Genomic DNA, 22,682 nt, shown 5'->3' on the forward strand with positions numbered 1-22,682 from the left:
AAAGTTATTCTTTAATATTTTATCTTAGTGATGCAAAATCAAAATCTTACTTTTTTTTTGCACATTTAGAATATTATGCTTATGCTCATAGATTTTTCTTTGGCCCCTTATATTTGGATACTTATGTTAGCCTCTCAGTATGTTGACTGTTTGCTAGCTACTGAGCATTCTTTTGGATTTAGAACAGTAAAATACACTTTCTTACATTTTGGCCTTGAATTCATCATGACTCCCCTTTAAAATGTCTAACTTCACCATAGGGAGTGACTTTAGAATGTTGCACTGAGCCAATGACTTGCAAAGGACAGGAACTGAGAAGGTGTCATCATGGCTTAATGTCTACTTGAAACCCGATTACGACACTGCTCTATTTATAATCCATTAATATTTTGTAACTGGTAATGTGGATACATAAAGTTGTCAAAAACATTGTCAATTACATTCCAAATTTAACATTCCAGCTACACATTTCTTTCACTATCTTCAAATCAGGAACTTTGTTAAACAGAACCTTCCAGATTTTCCTCATCTTGCACCCTCATCCACGCTGGAAAAATTTTGTTCAATCTCAAGGACTTAGACTCCATCTCTACAATATATAAAATCATTTTACAATCCCTCCCTTTCAAAGATCCAAGAGGACACTGGGAAAAAGATCTCTGAATTAATATATCAGAAAAGGAGTGAAAAGTAGCAATGCAGAGAATTCACTCGAGCTCCATATGTGCAAAGCATACAATTATACAACTTAAAATTATATATCGAGCACAACTCTCCAAAATGTTTCCAGGGCATGATCCAACCTGCAAACGTTGCAACCAAGTCCCAGCCTCAATGGGTCACATGTTCTGGGCCTGCACCAAATTAACATTATTCTGGACAAAAATTTTTAATTGCCTTTCAGATAGCCTTGGACTCACAATCCCTCCTAACCCATTAACAGCTGTGTTTGGGGTTCTTCCAGAGGGGCTTAAAGTGGAGAAGGACAAACAAATTGTGATTGCATTCACTACACTTTTGGCATGCAGACTTATTCTGTTAAACTGGAAGAACCCAAACTCTCCTCTTTTAAGTCAGTGGGAAACCGATGTGTTATACTATTTGAAATTGGAAAAAATCAAATACTCAGTTAGAGGATCTGTACAGACTTTTTTCAAAACATGGCAGGATCTAATCAGTAATATTTTAAAATAAGCTCATAAAGCACAGAGAATTTATTAATTTAGGTATGTTTATAAACCTTAAATTTCATGCCGTTTGGCTTGCTCTCTCTCTCAGGGGAGGGAATCGATCTGATCTTAACTCAGTTTTTCTTTTTGTAAAAACTTGATTGTTTTGTATGGATTGCAATAAAATTAATAAAAAGGGGAAAAAATAAATATTTTGTAACTGGTTATGTGAATACATAAAGTTGTCAAAAACAGATATGGCATTAACAAGTCACAGGGCAGGACAAGTACCAGGAAGGATATGGCTACAGAACTTTGGGGGAAGCCCCTCTGTCAAAATCTGAAGGATTTTGGCTTCCTTAAGTACATTTTGGCAAACTCCAGTCTGGCTTTTTTATGTTTCTGTGTCAGCAGTGGGGTCCTTCTGGCTCTCCTGCCATAGCGTTTCATTTCGTTCAGATGTCGACGGATAGTTCGAGCTGACACTGTTGCACCCTAAGTCTGCAGAACAGCTTGAATATGTTTTGAAGTTGATTGAGGCCGTTTATCCACTATTTGGACTATCCGTTGCAGTCTTATCAATTTTTCTCTTCCGTCCACATCCAGGGAGATTAGCTACAGTGCCATGTGTTGTGAACTTCTTGATTATGTTGCGCACAGTGGACAACGGAACATGAAGATCTCTGGAGATGGACTTGTAGCCTTAAGATCTGCTCTTTTTCTGTTCTCCATGCTGAGTGTGGCACACTCAGACACACAACTGCAAGGCTGAGTCAGCTTTTCTCCATTTTAACTGGCTTCAGGTGTGATTGCTATATTGCCAGCACCTGTTTCTTGTCATAGGTGAGTTCAAACGATCATCATATGCTTGAATTAAACGATTTACCCACAATTTTGAAAAGGTGCCAATAATTTTGTCTGGCCCATTTTTGGAGTACTGTGTGACATGATGTCAGATTTGGCTTTTTTCCTCTGTTTTTTGTGTTGTTCCAATGCACATAAAGGAAATAAACATGTGTATACCAAGACATCTGTAATTGCAACAATTTTATGGGAGAAATGGTGCATTTTCTGGGAAAATTCCAGGGGTGCCAATAATTTTGGCCATGATTGTAGCTGGTCTCACTACCATCCTGTAGACCTTCCCTTTCACTCTTGCTGATATCCATCTGTCACAAATCACTCCTGACACACTTCTCCACCCATTCCACCCTGCTTGCACTCTCTTTTTCACCTTTCTTTCACACTCCCTGTTACTCTGTACAGTTGATCCCAAGTATTTAAACTCCTCCACCTTCGCCAACTCCCTGCATCTTCACCATTTCACTGACCTTCATCTCATTTACACACATGTATTCTGTCTTGGTCCTACTGACCTTCATTCCTCTCCTCTCTAGAGCATATCTCCACCTCTCCAGGGTCTCCTCAACCTGCTCCCTACTATCTCTACAGATCACAATGTCATCCGCAAACATCATAGTCCACGAGGACTCCTGTCTAATCTCGTCTGTCAACCTGTCCATCATCATTGCAAATAAGAAAGGGCTCAGAGCTGATCCCTGATGTAATACCACCTCCACCTTGAATGCATCCGCCACTCCTACCGCAGACCTCACCACAGTCACACTTCCCTTGTACATATCCTGTACATTTCTTACATACTTCTCTGCCACTACAGACTTCCTTATACAATACCACAACTCCATTCAAGGCACCCTGTCATATGCTTTCTCCAGGTTAACAAAGACGCAATGCAACTACTTCTGGCCTTCTCTAAACTTCTCCATCAACATTCTCAGAGCAAACATTGCATCTGTGGTGCTCTTTCTTGGCATGAAACCATACTCCTGCTCACTAATCATCACCTCGATTCTTAACCTAGCTTCCACTACTCTTTCCCATAACTTCATGCTGTGGCCCATCAATTTTATCCCCCTGTAGTTACTACAGTCCTACACATCCCCCTTATTCTTAAATATCGGCACCAGTACACTTCTCCACTCCTCAGGCATCCTCTCATTTTCCAAGATTCCATTAAACAATCTGGTTAAAAACTCCACTGCCATCTCCCCTAAACACCTCCATGCTTCCACAGGTATGTCATCTGGACCAACGGCTTTCCCATTCTTCATCCTCTTCATAGCTGTCCTTACTTCCTCTTTGCTAATCCGTTGCACTTCCTGATTCATTACCTCCACATCATCCAACTTCTTCTCTCTTTCGTTATCTTCATTCATAAGCCTCTCAAAGTAGTCTTTCCATCTGCTCAACACACTCTCCTCGTTTGTGAGTATGTTTCCATCTTTATCCTTTATTACCCTAACCTGCTGCACATCTTTCCCAGCTCGGTCCCCCTGTCTAGGCAATCTCCCTCCTTAGTGTCCAACCTCTCATACAACTCATCATACGCCTTTTCTTTAGCCTTCGCCACCTCTTTCTTCAACTTGTGCCTTATCTCCTTGTACTCTTGTCTACTTTCTGCATCTCTGACTATCCCACTTCTTCTTTGTTATCCTCTTCCTCTGTATACTCTCCTGTACTTCCCCATTCCACCACCAGGTTTCCTTTTCCTCTTTCCTCTATCCAGATGTCACGCCAAGCACCCTTCTTGCTGTCACCCTTACTACATCTGCTGTAGTTTCCCAACTATCTGGTAATTCTTCACTACCACCCAGTGCCTTTCTCACCTTCTCCCTAAACTCAAACTTGCAATCTTCCTTTTTCAAATTCCACCATTCTCATCCCTACCACCTTCATATCTTAAATCATTCTTATGGCAAACTGAACACTTAAGTGCCAGCTTAAGTCAAAAATAAAAACATAGTAAGTAATTGCAACACAAAAACTGACTTAATCAGTTTTAACGCATAAAGATGCCGACAGAAGAAGAGAAGAAGTGGGCCTCTAGAGTGGAGAAAACAAGAACTGCTCACGAAGCAGCAAGCACATCAATTTCTGAGCAAATGAAAGCTAAACGTACCAAGAAAGAGCATGAAAATTATAAGTCAAGTGTATTCACTGCACGTTATCGTGCAGTCCGCCATTACTGGTGTCTAAGTATTTTACGTCAAGAATGTTTTTCATTATTTATTTATCTGGTAAATTAATATATGGTGTATTTATGAACTAAATTCTGTGCTCTGACTTCTAATGAGGTTAAGGATGGTTTGGTTGTTGACGAATCTAATGGTTGTGCTGGTGATCCAGGAGATAAAATGCCTTCCTAATATGCCTGTTATGTGCAGTGCGGTTCAAGGTGAGATTGAATGTTACATTGACTTCTAAGCTTCTCAAAAACTCATTGTAGGTAACTGAGGGCTTCAAGACAACTCCACCATGTGTCTAACTGCAACATCATGAATGACTCTCTGAAAGCTAGCCATAATCACACTAGACAGCAGATTGCAAAATGACAGCAAGACATAGGCAGAAATGGTCATGCTGTTTACAGTAATGGTTGTGCACAAAACAGAAGAAGGAAGCCAAGGAAACCACCAGGATAGCATAAGTTAGGAAAACTCAACAAAAAGGAGTGCAACTACACTGACAATGGTAGAGTACCATTATGTGTCAGTGTAAGAACAAAGGGTCGGCCAGGAGTGGATAGGTCTGTTGTGGTGTGAAATTTTGCATATAAGTTGATAAATATTTTGTATGCCTTGATTTGTATGGTTAAGAACCCCCACTTCCTTTTAGGACTAAGTCTCTTTGTAATTTTACAACTGGGTTGGGGGAAGTGACTCAAACAAGTTTGGCAAATGATTCTCTGCAGGACTCTCTCAGTCAACACCCACAGGAAAGCCAGAATACCTAGCTGGCAAACATCAACTCAATAAATGGTTTTGGGGGCAGGTGTGAAAGCTGAAGTATTGCTGTTTGGGACTGACTTGAATCAGAGGCCATTCAGTACCACAACGCCCTATTGGTAATAGGATTTGGCCAGACAGCCTATAAATTTCCTTGCTTTACCCCTCCCTCTCTCTCTTACAAACATCTGATGAAAGAGCATCTCACACACCATGAACTGAAAAGGACAACACAATGAAGAGCACAGCTCGGCAGCCATATTGAGACACGTTCTGTTCTGCCTGTTCTGAAGAAAGCTGACCAGAAATGATGCCTTAACTAGAAATATTTTAAGTAACAAACAAGCGGGCGTGCCGCCTAAAACTACACATCAGCATTTATCAGGTTATATGGTTGCCAATATTCACTTGTACTTTGCATATTGTTATTTATGAATATTATCAATAATACAATATTTAAATTGTAACTTAACACCTGCTTGTCTTTTACTACACCTAATTCCCTAAGGTTATAAATGTAGAAGGGAAGGTGGCAAGAAGTTATATAGTACAATACCTTATAAACAGTGGTAAGTCTCTGAGATTTGAGGCATTCTGACAAAGGCTACATATTAATAATACAAAAGGGGAAAGTAGAGTAATATATCACTCAGTGACGATGCGGGTTTGGCTCCACGCTCCCATCGCTGTTCGGGAGCCCTTGAACCCTACACCATCGATAATGTCACCGAGATGAGCTAGACAGTTGAGGCAATAACATAGCAATTGAGCAAGGGGATGGTAAAAAGTAGGATGTGCAAAAGTGCTTTTATTAAAATCAAATCAACAAAAACAAAGTGTTCAAAAAGTGCAGTGCTTTCCAAAGTCTTTCAAAAACAAGAGTCATTAAATAAATAATCCATTAAAAGAAAAACGTGGAGGTTAAAAACAATAAATAGAACAATCCTTTTAAAACGAGGTTAAAACGTTTCATAGGAAGCAGTCTTTAAAAAAACAACGACAAGCCTGGTGCTTCTTTTCTGTTAGAATTAGCATCTCACCTGCTTCTCCCATACGGGCCCTTCAACAGGCAAGACGCTCTCACTGCAGCTGCCCCTTTTTCCATTCACTAACTCAGGTCTGGAGACCTCCCGATCCTGGCTTCGGTCTGGCTCTCATCCCAGACCTGAGACTTGGACTCCTTAGTTTCCAGGTAGCTCACACCAAGTACTACAACACCAAGTCTCGCGACTCCCGCTGCCTTTCCGGCCTTCTGCGGCCAGTCGCCTTTCCCTGGTCACTCCCACTACCTGATTGTTCAGCGAGTGTGACTTCAACTCCAACGCTTGGGTGTCAGCCTAACACCCAGCTTCCTTGCAGCTGCCCATGAGTGCTTGTTTGCTCGCCCACATGCTCCGTGTGTCTATGTCTCCCTCTTGCACCAACTTGCTTGCTCTCTCACTCCCTGTAACCTCCGTCCTTTTCGTTTCCTTTTTTATTTCTCCCCTCCCAACCGACTCGAGCTTCTTTTTATATTGCGAGGGGCCATAGCAGCTGCAGCACATTAGCCACGGGAACAATCACGGATGTGGGCAGTCTCTCACCTGTGCACTAGGTGAGAAACGCCCACAACGCAGATTGCCCCGCGGCTTGCTACGACTACTACGCCCTCTCACGAAGCCGCCGCGAGTGCAGTGATTATTTATTTAAATGAACGGCCTTTACTCAGTGAGCTGTGGACCCATAACACCGGGACAAAACAGGCCCATCTTGCATGGAGCTCCACAGGCTGTCATACAAGATTTGGTGTATTGTTCTGAGACTACATGATGTAGTTATAGCTGAATTGTAGCCAATGTGTCAAAGTAAGTTAAAAAAATAGTGTAGTGTAGACAGCATCCTTAACAATTGTATGTACTGTACCAGTATTTTTTAGTCTAAAATCTTAAAATGTCCAAAATGCAAGCTAATAATATTGTATTTAACAGTAATGGGAGCCTTGATTGAATTGGTGAGGTTTTAAGAAATTTAGGATTATGGAAGGTAGCCATGTTCGCTTTAAGTAGCATTACTTATTCATGTAATTTTGAAAAGTCATGCCAAAGGATATTTGAATATGGTCAGCAAATTTCATATGAACAGGCTCAGTATTTCACTTGATTATCTAGTGTAGAGTTCAAGGTTAAGGATGGTAACTCTTTTCTCATTTTCTTGTTAATCCTGCTATAAATTATATATCTCTCCCATATTTGAGAATTAATTTTCCATTGCAGGATTGGCAGCCCTGGTGGGTGGGGTAAGGGGCTTTCACTAACATTAGACATGTCTTGATCAACTGATATTTACTGCAGGCCAATGTAAAGCCTCCAATTAACATATCAAGGGATTGGGATATGGGAAGATACCAATGATGCTACATATGGGCAGATACCAAAGAAAATGGACATGGGGCAAGGAACATAAGAATGCCATAAAAACAGAAAAGTGAGGAATCCAAGGAACTGTGATTTTGCAAGATTAATCAATGTGCCACTGTGGCTCTCCATTTGTTTAAGTAAAAGTTACATCATTTTATAGCTGTATTTCTTCACAGTATTCTCAAATCACTTTTTAAGAAATAACAGTGTTCGTTGTTCAAACACATTACAACTCAGTAACAGCTCTGCCATGTCGTCTAAAACTTTCAACCATCAGGCAGTCATTCCACTCAGTGAAAACAGTTTACTATGACAAGACTAAAGTTTAGGATTAAATGAAAAATTATCTCATTCATCGAACAATGGGTATGTGTTCACTACTGAAGCATTTCTTGTCAGTGCGTGTGGTGAATATTTCATTCTCAAGTCTAAATAAAATATGTGCTCACCAGAAATATGATTTTAATTTAGATGGTAGAACAAAGGTTTTCTTTAAACAACACATACACAGTATAGATATACAGTATAAAAAATGTTTGCCATATTGTACTCACATTAACTGGAAAAAATTTGAGCAGATTCCCAGCCACATCTAGAATTCTTAATTTTCTTAATTTGTATAAACTCTGTTGGAAAATATAGAAACTGTTTTAATTAAAAAATATAGCAACTGTTTCAAGTAGACTTTCAGTGTACAGTCCTACAAACATAAATGGTGCTTTAAAACTGCACCAGCATGAAACAAGCCCATTTACTTTAAGTACAAACTAATAGAATTAGATTTTGCGGATTCTTTGTTTAATTTCAATCAGAGGAAATTCTGTCTCTACAGTACTCTTTAAATTTTCAAGTATGCATCTCCAACATTTATAATTCAAAAACAATTTGTTCAAGTTCATTAATATATTTGACCAACATGGGTTTTATTTTGATTTATTCAAAGCATCAACATACAGTATTAATAAAAAGTATTCATCCCTTGGGAGGTTTTCACATTTCATTGTTGTAGAACATTGAATCACACTGGATTCAATGTGGCATTTTTTATACACTAATCAACAGAAAAAAGACTCTTTAATATCAAAGAAAGAACAGATCTCTACTAAAACACAAAATAACTAATCACAGATGCATTCACTCTCTTCAAGTCAGCATTTAGTTAGTGCACCATTGGCAGCCATGACAGCTTTGAGACTGTGTGCACAGGTCTCTTATCATCTTTGCACATCTGGATACTGTGATATTTCCCCATTCATCTTTGTAAATCTGGTCAAGTTACATGGGGATGGTGAGTGAACAGCCCTTTTCAAGTCCGGCCTGAAATTCTCAATTGGATTGTGATCTACTATACACTCTGACTGGACACACCAGCAGCTTTGGCTTAATGCTTGGGGTTGCTGTTTTACTGGAAAACAAATCTTCTCCAAAGGTGCAGGTTTCTCAAAGACTACCTCAGGTTTTCTTCCAAAACATTGCCTGTATTTTCTTATGCTCTGTAACATCTACTCTGATACAGGGAAGTATCCCCACAGCATGATGCTGCCACAACCACAGTTCACAGTGGGGATGGTCAGTGCAGTGTCTGGCTTCTGCCAAACATGGCATTTAGTGTATTTAGTCTGATGCCCAAAAAACACAATTTTAGCCCTTATCAGACCACAGAACCTTCAGAGTCCTCCGTGTGCCTTCTGGCAAACTCTAGCGTGATATCGTGTGTGTGTGTGTTTTTGTTTTTAATTAACACTGGCCTTCTCTTTGCCTGTCATAAAGCAGCTGTTGTATGCACAGTTTCACCAGTCCAATCCACTGTAATAAAATTATTAAAAGTCTCTCTAGGTGGCCTCCTTCACTAGTCTTCTTCATGCGAGATCACTCAAGGTTTTGTGGGCGGCCTCCCTCTAGGTAGATTTAGAGCTGTGCCATACTTCCATTTCTTAATGATTGATTTAACTTGACTTCAAGGGATACTCAGTGACTTGGATATTTGCTTGTTTCCATCCTCTGACATGTGCTTTTCAGTCACCATTTCATGGAGTTCTTGGAGAGTACTTGTTTTCTTCGCTGTATAGGTTACTCCACAATACTGATTTACTAGAATTTGGACCTTCCAGAAAAGGTGCTTTCATATGACAATCAATTGAAACCCCTTTACTACAGACAGGTGATCTCCATTGAATTCTTAATGCAACTTCTAAAACCAACTTGGTTAACCAGTGTTGAATCAGACGTGTCATATTAAAGGGGTGGATACTTATATGATGAATTATTTAGTGTTTTATATTTGTAATTAATTTATACCACTTTGCGGAGATCTGTTTTCACTTTGAAATTAAATAGTTTTTCTCAGTTGATCAATGTCAGAAAAGCCAAATTAAATCCACTGTGATTCAACACTCTGTAACAATAAAATATGAAAACTTTCAAAGAGGTGAATACTTTTAACACTGTAGACAATGTGTAAAACCTCACAGTTATAGTGATCTGAAAAAGTATTTGCCCCAATTATTTCCCAATTTGCTCTATCATTGCAAATTTTTTCATGCTAAATGTTTTCAGAGCTTCAACCCAAATCTAATATTTGATAAAGGATAACCGAGTAAATAAATGGTTTTTTTTTTATAACATATTTGGCTAGTGAACAAATTTATCCAGTACACACTGGTTCTGTGTAAAAAATGGTATTGTTCGCTAGTTATAAGCAAGAAACTAAAAGGAGTATTAACACAGCCAGACCTCAATATAAACCTCTTATTTTGGTTGTTAATATTTTGATCTGTTAGCGATGGTCTACTAGCATAAAAGAAAAAATGATCAGATGGTAAGACAGTAACCAAGAAAACAAAATAAGGATCAGAACAAGAAACTCAGAGAATCAGATGCTGAAGCCAAAACATTATCAAATGTTATAGTCAAAATACACTGCCTAAAGTTCTAAACCAGGAAAACAAGTTTCAAAATAAAGATTTTAATTCTAAAGTTTATCTGCAACCTCAGATATAGATTGACATGTCCGTGCTGCCCTTTTATCTGAACCAGCTTTGTACCTAAAAATGCTACAAAAAACACACACCAAAAACAGTGTTAAATACGTGTCAAAAACAAATGATGTTATGAAATTTCAATCTTAATGTTAATAAATATATAACGAGAAGCTAAAAAAAAAATTTAAATAATTGCAACTTTATAACATCATCAGAGTTCAGTTGACAGTATAAAAGTTGCATAAGCACATAATGCCATAACCACAGGATATTCCTTAAGAAATCTTTATAACATACAGTATATGATGGTCTATATAGAGTTCCAAAGCAATTTCCACGCTCTTAGAACTCCAATGAACTACAAAAAGAGGAGTAATCGCCAGATGGAAAACACTTGGAACAATAGTCAATCGTCTCAGGACTGGCCAGCCTGCCAAATTTATACCATGGGCACAGCATAAAATCACCTAGGAAGTCATAAAAGATTCTAAAACCATCCAAAGAACTGTAGCTTTCTCTTGCTCCTGAAAATGTCAGTATTCATGAAGTCACTGGGCAAAATGGGCTTCACTGGACAGATGGAAGACAGGCGCCACTGCTTACTAACAAGAACACAAGGTAATCTCTCATTTAACAGAAAACTCCTGGAGGATCCCCAAGCCTTTTAGAGGAACGTGTAAAGGACAGGACAGATGATGAAAAAGTGAATCTTTTTGAAGGGCATGGGTCCAATTATATCACCATTATGGGTAAAGCCAGCACAGAATTCCATGGGGTGAACATCAAGAATAACAAAGATGGTGGTAGTAGTGTGTTGGTGTGGGGATACTTTGCTACATCATGAGTTAAACATGCTGGCTCAACCGAAGGAACCTCAATTAAATTCTGCTTTGAATCAGTAAGCTCTTAAGAAGAATGTCTGGTCAACTGTCCAGTGATCAAAAGTTGAAGCAAACCCAGATTCGAATGCCTGAAAAAAAGTAAAATCATTTAAAGTCAGGATGTAAAACTAAAAGAGATGCTGTGGGAGAACTTGAAACAAACAGCTCTTGCTTGAAAACCTACCAGAATTTCTGGATTAAACATGTTCTGCAAAAAATAGTTGACTACAACTCTTCCATGGCCATGTTAAAGACTGATATTGAATTGTAGGAAGTGTTCGGCTGGAGTCATTGCAACTTAATGACTCCAGTTATTATATGTAAAAGGACAGTTGGTGTTGAATAACTTTGTTTCTTTAATAAATGGCATAAGAATAAAAAATGTTCATGCAAAGGTGCCCTTTATTTAATCAATTTGCCTAAGACCTTTAAACATTCAATGTCAAAAAGTCAGGTAGCACTTTAGCCTTGGTACTGTAAAAATGCATCTATTACTCATTTACTGTTATGTAAGAAGACCTTTACAAAGGCTTCTTTTGGTTTTCATAACACTTCTAAAACATCAGTAGACTGGTTATTCATCTTTGTGCAGTGTAGCCTATTTATGTGATGGTAAAAATGATTTGGTAACATGAGATTCACTGGCCTCATACTAAATATGTAATATCAAGAGACTTGTGTCGCAGTTAAGCCACCTCAGACCACACCAAAGTGAAGTTTTGTTAGTAGGTCACGTTGCTTAGCTGAATAAACACTTTACTGATACTTTAAAACTGTTATGAAGACCCACATAACTGTTTATGTTCTTGTTACATAATAGTCAATGAGTAGTAGATGTATTTGTATACTGTAGTGGGTAAACTAAAGTGATACCAAAAGTTGCAATGATAGAGGAAGTCATGAAGGGAGCAAATCATTTTTATGGCAATGCATGCCTATAAACATTGCACAGGGCTATAGAAAGATTATTATAGCTCCTTTAATAAACAAAGAATGTTAAGATTTATTTTGATGTTCAGTAGAATCAATAGAAAAGTAGCTATATTATTTTTTGCAAAAAGGCCTGAATAAGATACCTTAAAATGTTTTAAAGAGTTCAATTATTAAAAAATAGAATGGATAGAATAATAAAAAAAGAATAAAAAAATAAAATGGTGTTTACTGGCAGCATTTTATACCCTGATATAAAACACATAAAGCTCTTAATACAAAGTGTCCTAGTTGATAGCAGAAATAACCGGGTTCCTACCTCTGGTAATTCTGAGATTTGATTCCGTGCTAAGTGAAGCTGGGTCAGGTTTGTTAAAAGTCTCAGCTCCCGAGGAATGGTGGTCAGTTTGTTACTGGTAAGATGGAGTTCAGAAAGTTTGCTCAGTGAGCAAAGTTCAACAGGAATGTTCTCTATCTTATTATTTCTTAAACCAAGGAATTCAAGGTTGGATAATCTAGGAGAGACAAAGTTAATTGAAAAAGAATAAATAGCAAGAAAAATGCACAACTTTAGATTATCCAACGTACTTTACCAAATGTTAGGAACTCTAGAACCCACAGCCCCAAAAAACAACCTGTAAAAGCACTAGAACAGTATAAAATGTCATGAGTCCATGATGAACCATTAAAACATTCTGGTAAAAGTGAATAAATTACTTAAGGGTCCTAACATCTGTTAAATGTTTAAAATTCTAGCATTTGGTGTAGGTAATACAATGTCAAGGAAGATGTTTAAAACATGGTGTGGACTACACAGCTCAAATCAATATCTACACTTATTGGCAGTCTTTATGGGGGTCTGCTTTGTTCGTACTTTACTTAAAGTGAACTGCTGTGCCTCTCCTAAGTCCCTGGCCACACTGTTTGTTGTAAACAACATCTCATAGCATAGCAGTGGCTCACATTAAGACACTATTAATTAAACCTTGATGTTAACCAACATTTACTCACTAATTTCTACATCTAGAAGCAGATTACTAACATATAATGAGACCTACCCCTGCATTATGGTATAGTAAAGAATATTAAAGTAATGAGCAAATAAAAAATATCATTAATACCATATGAATAAGAAATATCATTATTAACAAATTAACTAAATACACATTTAATAGTATATGTTTTGTGTATGGTAACACTCAGTCATCCAATCCCACCTACACCTGACCCCATCCCATACTGTAACCTGCAGCAACATGTACTTTCTTTTGCCATGATGCTTGGGGATCAAGAGTGAATAGCCTTTTTCAAGTTCAGCCACAAATTCTCAATTGGATTGTGATTTAGACTCTGACAGGGCCATTCCAGGACATTAAGATTCTTGTTTTTAAGCCATCCCTGAGCAGCTTTGGTTTTATGCTTGGGGTTGCTGTTCCATTGGAAAAAAAAAAATCTCCCAGGTTGCAGGTTTCATGCAGACTGCCTCAGGTTTTCGTCTGGTAAATTGCTTGTATTTTCCCACTCTCTCTGTAATAACTACTCTCATAAGTCTTCCAGGACATGATACAGAGAAAAATCCCCACAGCAAGATGCTGCTACCACCGTTGGTTCACAAAGGGGACAGTTGTGTTTTGGTAATGTGTCAAATGAGTAAAAAATGAAAATATAAAAAAGAAAGTTGAAGAAACTGCTCTCAATGTACAACTTAAACAGAAAACTAATTTGTAGCTGAAGTTGAAAAGAATGTTTCTCCAATTTAAGACTAACAACTTTAAAAATTCTCCAATGCTTCTCAATGACAGGTTTTGACATTTCAATAATGTGTACAGTGTGCTGTATCTAAAATATCTTAAAGAAAATTGTAATGTCCCATCAAATTTTTTTAAACAATAAGTGTGCCAAATTTCAACAAAATTGGTCTATTGGGAACAAAGTTGTTTCCTGCAGACAGACATGACTATCACAATAGGTACTTTTTATATGAGAAAACACCTACAACAAATTAATCTTTTGCTGAGCATAGTTAGGGATAAGAAAACCAAGTTCAATTAATACTTTTGTTTTTACTTTGGACTATGATTTTTCCTTTGCCTGTGTGGCTCTGCCAATCCCAGCCAACACAGGGCACAAGGCAGGAACCAATCCTGGGCAGGGTGCCAACCCACCGCAGGACACACACAAACACACCCACACACCAAGCACACACTAGGGCCAATTTAGAATCGCCAATCCACCTAACCTGCATGTCTTTGGATTGTGGGAGGAAACCGAGTGCCGGAGGAAACCCACGCAGACACGGGAGAACATGCAAACTCCACGCAGGGAGGACCCGGGAAGCGAACCCGGGTCTCCTAACTGCGAGGCAGCAGCGCTACCACTGCGCCACCGTGCCGCCCTATAGCGGGTTAGAAAATGGATGGATGGATGGATGTGTGGCTCTAACATTTAACTTATTGTTTCTTTCTTGACATCTCGACTTCGTCTGTCCCAAATGTATGTTCAAATAATGGTACTGTACCAGATGATGCTAAAAAAAATGGGATCTGGGTGGTTTTCTTTGCATGAAAAATTTTGTCTACAGGTCTACAGCATTGTTCTGCCACTGCCAGATGGAAACAGCCAGTAAGACTTGTGGTCACCCCGTGAATCAGAGTACTAACCATGAGTCCTCTGAGATGTAATTTTGTGTAAGGTGTACTTGCAGCATAACTTTTTGTGGAACTCTGGACTTCAGCTATCTAATTTACAGTGGGTACGGAAAGTATTCAGACCTCCTTCAATTTTTCACTCTTTGTTATATTGCAGCCATTTGCTAAAATCATTTAAATTATTTTTTTCCTCATTAATGTACACACAGCACCCCATATTGACAGACAAAAAAAGAATTTTTGAAATTGTTGCAGATTTATTAAAAAAGAAAAACTGAAAAATCACATGGTCCTAAGTATTCAGACCCTTTGCTCAGTACTTAGAAGCACCCTTTTGAGCTAATACAGCCATGAGTCTTCTTGGGAAAGATGCAACAAGTTTTTCACACCTGGAGTTGGGAATCCTCTGCCATTCCTCCTTGCAGATTCTCACCAGTTCTGTCAGGTTGGATGGTAAACGTTGGTGGACAGCCATTTTTAGATCTCTCCAGAGATGCTCAATTGGGTTTAAGTCAGGGCTCTGGCTGGGCCATTCAAGAACAGTCACAGAGTTGTTGTGAAGCCACTCGTTCGTTATTTTAGCTGCGTGCTTAGGGTCATTGTCTTGTTGGAAGGTAAATCTGTGGCTCAGTCTGAGGTCTTTAGCACTCTGGAGAAGGTTTTTGTCTAGGATATCTCTGTACTTGGCCGCATTCATCTTTCCCTCGATTGCAACCAGTCGTCCTGTCCCTGCACTGCTCATCACTTGTCCAATACAGTCCCCACAGTGAAGCATGGCGATGGCAGCATCATGCTGTGGGGGTGTTTTTCAGCTGCAGGGACAGGACGACTGGTTGCAATCGCGGGAAAGATGAATGTGGCCAATTACAGGGATATCCTGGACAAAAACCTTCTCCAGGGTGCTAAGGACCTCAGACTGGGCCAAAGGTTTACCTTCCAACAAGACAATGACCCTAAGCACACAGCTAAAATAACGAAGGAGTGGCTTCACAACAACTCTTCTTTTTTTTGTCTGTGAATATGGGGTGCTGTGTGTACATTAATGAGGAAAAAAATTAATTTAAATGATTTTAGCAAATGGCTGCAATATAACAAAGAGTGAAAAATTGAAGGGGGTCTGAATACTTTCCGTACCCACTGTACATAAGGAGTACCAATAATTTCAGACTGGCATAAATTCAATGGTCCTAAAGTTAGGAGTTGGGCAGTTTGTCACTTATATGAGAAGGAATATAACTACTTAATTATTTACTAATTCCAATAGGAATTTGCCAGGGTAATACAGTGGAGCACTTTAAAAAAAACTGCTGAAAACACATTACTTTAACATGGCCTTCTCATAACTTCACTGTAATTAAAATCCTGATACTCTGTATATCCAACTCATTATAATAACTATTCATGGTGGCTCTAAAATCTGTACTAACCCCTACACTCTCTTCCGTTTCCTTTTCCGGTGTCCTTTTGGTGGTGGCTTGTGCCACCAACATCTACTTAAAGCACCGTGATGTTCCAACAATGATGGATGGATTAAAAGCCAGAAGTCTGTGTGACCATCAACATAAAGTGACTCCATGCGAACCCTAACTACAAAGGGGACTATTTAATTTATGTTAGGTAGAATGCCCAGAGGGGACTTGGTGGTCCCGTGGCCTGGAACCCCTGCAGATTTTATTTTTTTCTCCAGCCGTCTGGAGTTTTTTTTTTTTTCTGTCCACTCTGGCCATCGGACCTTACTCCTTTTCTATGTTAACTAATGTTGTCTTATTTTAATTTCTTATTTTGTCTTTTATTTTTCTTTTCTTCAGTATGTAAAGCACTTCGAGCTACTTTTTGTATGAAAATGTGCTATATAAATAAATGTTGTTGTTGTTGCTTTCTTTTGGCTCACTCTCAGTCCCACCTGACCTCCAAAGAGGTGTAGGTGTTCAGTATAATCTTACATGTGTTGGTGTGTGTGGGACAACAATGCAAGATCCTCTGCAAAGTCAAGGTCTTCTAATGTGGTGAAGAGAGTCAATCGGATACCCATTCATGCATTTTCTGTTGTCTTTTTCATCACCCAGTCTATGGCCAGGTGGAAAAGTAAGGTAGACATCACATGGCCTTGTCTCACTCCTGTCTTGACTTTAAAGTATAGGCTGCTGTCACCTACTGTGTAGGTAAAGTCAGCATAAAATTTCCTGATGACACATATGATCTTGATGGGAATTCCATAGAATGTGCCGTAGGCTTTCTCTGTGGATGCTGTCAGAGGCTTTTTCAAAGTCAATGAAGTTTATGTATAACTGCTTTTGCCACTCTATACATTGCTTTATGATGTTATACAAGGTAAAAATCTGGTCATTACAGCCACTGTTCTTTCTGAAGCCATCTTGTTTTTTTTACATAGGCTGTTGTCAACAGCATTCCAATCCACGGGAAGATGATCTTTGTAAGAATCTTACCAGTTACTGACAAGAGTGTAATACCACTCCAAATGTTGCAATCAGCCACTGCACATTTCTTGGGAATCTTAGCAATTATTCTTTTTGTCCATTCTTTTGGTACCTGCTCCTTCTCCCAAATTTCAGTGAACAGTGGTTGCAGAATTTTGGCAGCCATGCCTGGTTCGGCTTTAAATAATTCAGAATAATATTTTAAAATAAGTTCATAAAGCACAGAGAATTTATTAATTTAGGTATGTTTACAAGCCTTAAATTTAATGCCGTTCAGCTTGCTCTCTCTCTCAGGGGTGGGGATCGATCTGTTCTTAACTCAATTTTTCTTTTTGTAAAAACTTGATTGCTTTGTATGGATTGTAATAAAATTAATAAAAATAAATAAATAAATAAATTCAGAATTCTTTCAAGTTGTCATTTCTGGGAGCTTTGCCATTATTGAGTAGTTTAATGGCGGCTGAACAGTTTTTTGCTACAGAGTGCCTGGAATGGCAATGTGAGTACCACATAAAATGGTACAAAAATATAATGGAGAGCATATTCCTCAAAGTAATCTATTAATATTATATCTTTTTAATCAATTTAAGGATCATACAACAAGGAATAAAAGTACAGTTCAATGAAAAAATACAGTGCTAAATCATGTTCAGATCAGATTAGATACACCCTTCCTACAAAAAGTGTACAGAAAAATTCAGCTTGCTCAGTTAATTGAAAATAAGGTTATGAAATGCCTGTCAGATTAAAAAAAACAAACTTTGAAGTATTCCTCTGAAAATGAAGCTAAAATTGTCATAGAGTAAAATAAGACATACTTTTCCCACTGTGTTATGTTAAGTGGACTAGGATTCCTCTAGTTGAGCAAGACAGCATAGTGTCCTAGCAATGTAATGCAAGTTATCACAATAAGCAGTAATGTCATATAGATGATAATCAAAATAGAGCTGCTAAAGGGTAAAAGATAATAATGAATGAAAGACTGCCTGAGCAAAAGAAAACGGGCTATTCCAAAAAGATCACAGCAAAGAACACTACCGAAACATTTGATTATTTTTTTTACTTTAAACAGCAAGTACAGTATATTTATGAAGGTCTATGCTGTACATACAGATTTACACATTTTAAAATCATACACCAAGCATGTAATTCCCATAATTTTATTGTATTTATTCATTTATGTCTGTGCTGTAAGGCTGTAAGTATCCAAATGTTCTAAAATAGAAATTATTTATTTTCTAATTACCTTTCAATTTCTGGTGCAATAACTTGAATCATATTATTGTTTAGATTCAGCATGGCTAAGTTTGTCAGATTTTCTGGAAAAAGAAAACAAGAGAAAAATCATTTTATTTTATGCATATTGATGCCACAGTAAACAAAAGCAGGTCAGTTTTGAAAGATAATAGAAACAAATGATACACATCAGCCCACTCTTTTTAAATACTGTATATTATGCAAGTTACATAGATTGGTGACTTTACATTGTCCTGTGGGAGAGTGCAGATGTATTCTGTGGTGGACCAGTCAACTGGATCATACCCTCTGCTTGATGCTGCCAAGGCAGGCTCCTAAACCTTTTCAATTTGGGGATGATTGTTAGATTGATAGATGGAGTGCAATCAATCTATCAATCTATCTTGTATCAGGATCTGTCTGCATTTCACCTGATATACGTGTAAATCAGAAGTGACGTGAAGAGCCAGAGGGTGCAAAATGGCCTCAAGCAGAAACAAAGAGGTAGAATTCAAGGGATGAGAATTAGGAAGGACAGAAGAATTCACCTATTAGAAAACACTGCTTTTGTAACTGGAAGTGGCTTTAAACCAGTCAGAAGATGATTAAACCATCCTTTAAAAACATATGCACCCTGACTCTCAAAAAAAGAAGAGAAGAAAAGATAAACTTGGGAGAATTGGGAATTGAACACTCACTAAAATTCTCTAGAGAATCCTAGAGAAATCTGGGTTTTTTCCCCAGGGGCATTCTGTGCACATTCTCCAAAATTACCTTCTAAAATTTTCTCTCAAACTAACAAGATGTGAGCTGAACTTCCAATGAGGAGCTGAAAAGGTGAAATTCTCTTCTCTTTGTGAACCAGAAACTGATGCCCAGTCTGTCAAGCCAAAGCTGTGTAGCAGTAGTCTGACAAGGCTGAGAAGTGGCCATCATTTCAAGAAGGGAACTTCAGCATCCAAACTCTTAGGCCAGAATGAGTAACAGCCTGTCCCTAAGAAGTGGCAAAAGGCAGCAGATGGCAAGCTGAGTAAGCAACAGCACAGCACTGACAAGGCTCATGTAGCAAAGAGAAACAGAGCACTCTAACGCATGAAGAATCTTCCATTAGAACCTGGAGTAAAAACAAAGCAACAACTCCACACAACATCGAACATCATCCATAAAGACTTGGTATCATACTCTAAATCAGTAAACAGAACTCTAAATACCAGTAAACATCCAGCCTCCCTATATGTTAGTCTGTTTAGAGTGTCTGCATCTAACCTTATATGGCTATAATATATAAAATAAAAGGCTGTAATCCTTGTATTTATTAATAGGCCAGAGACATCCATCCTACAACAGAGAAAAGTAAGGTAAACAAAGTAGAAGCCTTGCCAAATTATTTAATTAAGTATGGAGATGGCCAAAGGCAAATTAATTAAGCAAATTAGACAGACAGATATCTGCAGGAAATTTATTTTTCCACATATCCACCAAATCCGATTATGCTTCATTAGGGCATTTTCCATACAATTAAAATCACCTCATACTAACAGTCTATCCCCAGTAATATACTTTAAGAATCCACTACCTTCCTCAAAAAAATCAAAGAGATAAATTCTCTCTCTCTCCTATTTGTGGGCTTCAGTCAACACAAGGCCCTGATCTCCATCTTTAATTTGAACTACCAGCAGCTGCCCAGCCAACACCTCACTAACATCCTACAGCATGACACCTTGAAAAACTTTTTTCTCTAAATAGTCAAAAATGGCAGCCCTCTTCACACCCCACACTATAATTGTTTATGTTTTAAGCTCTCAATATGTAAGGACTGCATACAGAAGAAACAAAAAGGGAGCAACCAATAACTTACATAACACAAAGAAAAAAAAATACAAGTGAAAATAAATCCATTATCACTGAAGCAGAGATTTACAGACCTTACTGATCATATTCTTTAACCTGACAGACTCCTTTTGGTCCATGACCAGCTGCACTGCTTTGCACAGATACAAGAAACGGCAGGACATCTGGGAAATGACTTTGACACCTCTCCTGACCTTAGTGAATTCTAAAAACTTCCTTATGCTAGCATTGCTATATCCATCTTTGAATGTGTACGATGATGAACACTCACTTCTCACTGAGGCATTAGTATCGCTTTCCTCATCCTCTTTGTTACCCTGGTCGCAGTTACTGCAACTTTTAAAAAGGTTGCTGTGTTTTCTGGATGGCTCACTGGGCACAAGGCTTTTCTTTGATGACATTATATTTTCTGATTTGTTCTTTTGTTAGTGACTTGGAACTTTGAAAGTCTCATCCTGCTCACTCACACCTTCACTTCCACTCTTCATACTGAACACATCACTCGTCCGCTTTTTAAAAGTACAGGTTGAGCCTTGCTCCAGCAGGAGAGCATCTGTAGTGGCCATAACTTGTGCAGTTTTATTGGTCGCCTGAGATTCATTCACAGTGGTGACAACTGGTGCAGCCGCTTCAATATTAGCATTTAGTGTCGTTTCCTGTTACTCTACTTCCTTTATTCGCTGAACTTTCTACAGAATCCCATAGTGTATTATCTTATTGTCCTCAGTTACCAAATCTTTGTCAACAAGAATTGCTCTCTTCCTTGGAGCGACTTTAGACAATGAACTTGTGGGCAGATCATGCACAGCACCCATTCCATCAAAAACACTTGTTGAAACTCAATCCATTATCCTCTGTGCTGTCTACCTTGCTTTCATACTCAGTCTCACAGTTCCCATCGTTAGCACCGTAAGTATTCTCCTCAAGCAAAGACCCCCACCAGCACTGCAGACTCAGTTTTGCACTGCGCTGCCTTGTGTCCGGCTCTGCCAGAGTTAAAGTATTTTACCGAACCATGTGACAAATACTACATAGTCACTGCCATCTACCTTAAATCTGAAGGCTACATTGATGACTTAATCCATGTTATTTAATAGCATAAATACTCGTAAAGGAAACGGGATATTTTAATTCCTGCATTTTACAGCTGAGTGGTATCATAATCAAATCTGATATGATCTGCCCATAGCATCACAATTCATTCAACAAATTATTATTCTTTAAAAAAAGTGGAACATTTGAAACTACAGTATTACCTTCTTTACAGGCACTGATAAGGCCTGAGCAGAAACTAATGCTCCATTAATATCAACAACTTTTTCTAGAATTTTATTCATGACAAATCAATCATTTACAAAACCTTCAACTGACGTATTCATTTTCAATGCGGACCGGTCATTTTTGTAACCAATCACTTTTTCTACTGCTACCACACACACCAGCCAAAAGCTGTGGGTCTACTGTACCAAGACCTTGGTGCTATGACGGCAGGGAAAATTGTCAAACTTAGGCAACAAGCCATAGCCAAAAGCTTCGACTTTTTATAAAAAAACAAAAATAATTAATGATATGTTAAATCTGTAAAAATGAAACACTGAAAGAGTAAATAGAGAGAATAACAAACTTACAGAAGCACATCCACTCCAGCTGGCTCTCCACAACTCAAACAAGCCCATGCCAGACAGCACAAATCAAACAACAAAGAGACAGGTAGGTAGGTAAATAATTACAGTAGATAGACATTTTTTGATCCTGGGGGTAAATGGATATTACAACTGTCCACTGAAGTGTAAACATAAAAATAAGTCAAAATATCCATAGTATGTTTAAAATCAATAATGATAATTTTTTACATTTAAAGCACATTTGTTGAGTGGGAGCCATTCCAAAGCGTAATGTGTAGCATCCACCTGGGTGATGTGACGGCAGCCATTTTTGCGGCAGTACGCTCACCACACCACACGTTAGCTGTTAGGTGATGAAGTGGTAAGAGTGATAGCCAACCAGAGACAGGGGATGATTAGGGAGCAGGAATGACTAGGCCTTGGAGGGCAAATTTAGCCTGGACATCGGGATAGGCCCTACTTTTAGTAAAGGATGCCCAAGGATTTTTGATGATCACAGAGAGTCAGGACCTCAGTTTTAGGTCTCATCTGGAGGATGGTGTCATTGTTACAGCACAGCGTCCCTGTCACTGCACTGGGGCATTGGGATCCACATTCAATCCACAGGGTAAATGCCCCCTGCTGGCCTCACCAACACCTCTTCCAGCAGCAACCCAAGCTTTTCCTAGATGGTCTCCCATCCAGCTACTGGCTGGGCACAGACATGCTTTGCTTCAGGTGG

The 22,682-nt window shown here is 38.5% G+C and overlaps 1 protein-coding gene across 4 annotated transcripts in view; it reads right to left on the reverse strand.

Annotated features, from left to right (window-relative positions):
• Positions 1-22,682, reverse strand: part of lrrc69 (leucine rich repeat containing 69) — a 44,105-nt gene that overhangs the window by 10,127 nt on the left and 11,296 nt on the right. For 3 of the 4 annotated variants that reach the window (XM_039737469.1, XM_039737468.1, XM_039737470.1), the window contains 3 exons: positions 18,496-18,568; positions 12,483-12,678; positions 7,926-7,997 (listed from right to left, as the gene is read on the reverse strand). In XM_039737469.1, coding sequence (XP_039593403.1) covers positions 7,926-7,997; positions 12,483-12,678; positions 18,496-18,568 — 341 coding nt within the window. Of the gene's footprint in view, positions 1-7,925; positions 7,998-11,055; positions 11,323-12,482; positions 12,679-18,495; positions 18,569-22,682 lie in introns of those variants that run through there. The other variant, XM_039737471.1, reaches the window with a different exon arrangement.

The sequence above is a fragment of the Polypterus senegalus genome, chromosome 15 (genome assembly GCF_016835505.1).
Source record: "Polypterus senegalus isolate Bchr_013 chromosome 15, ASM1683550v1, whole genome shotgun sequence".
In the NCBI taxonomy this organism is placed as follows: Eukaryota; Metazoa; Chordata; class Cladistia; order Polypteriformes; family Polypteridae; genus Polypterus; species Polypterus senegalus.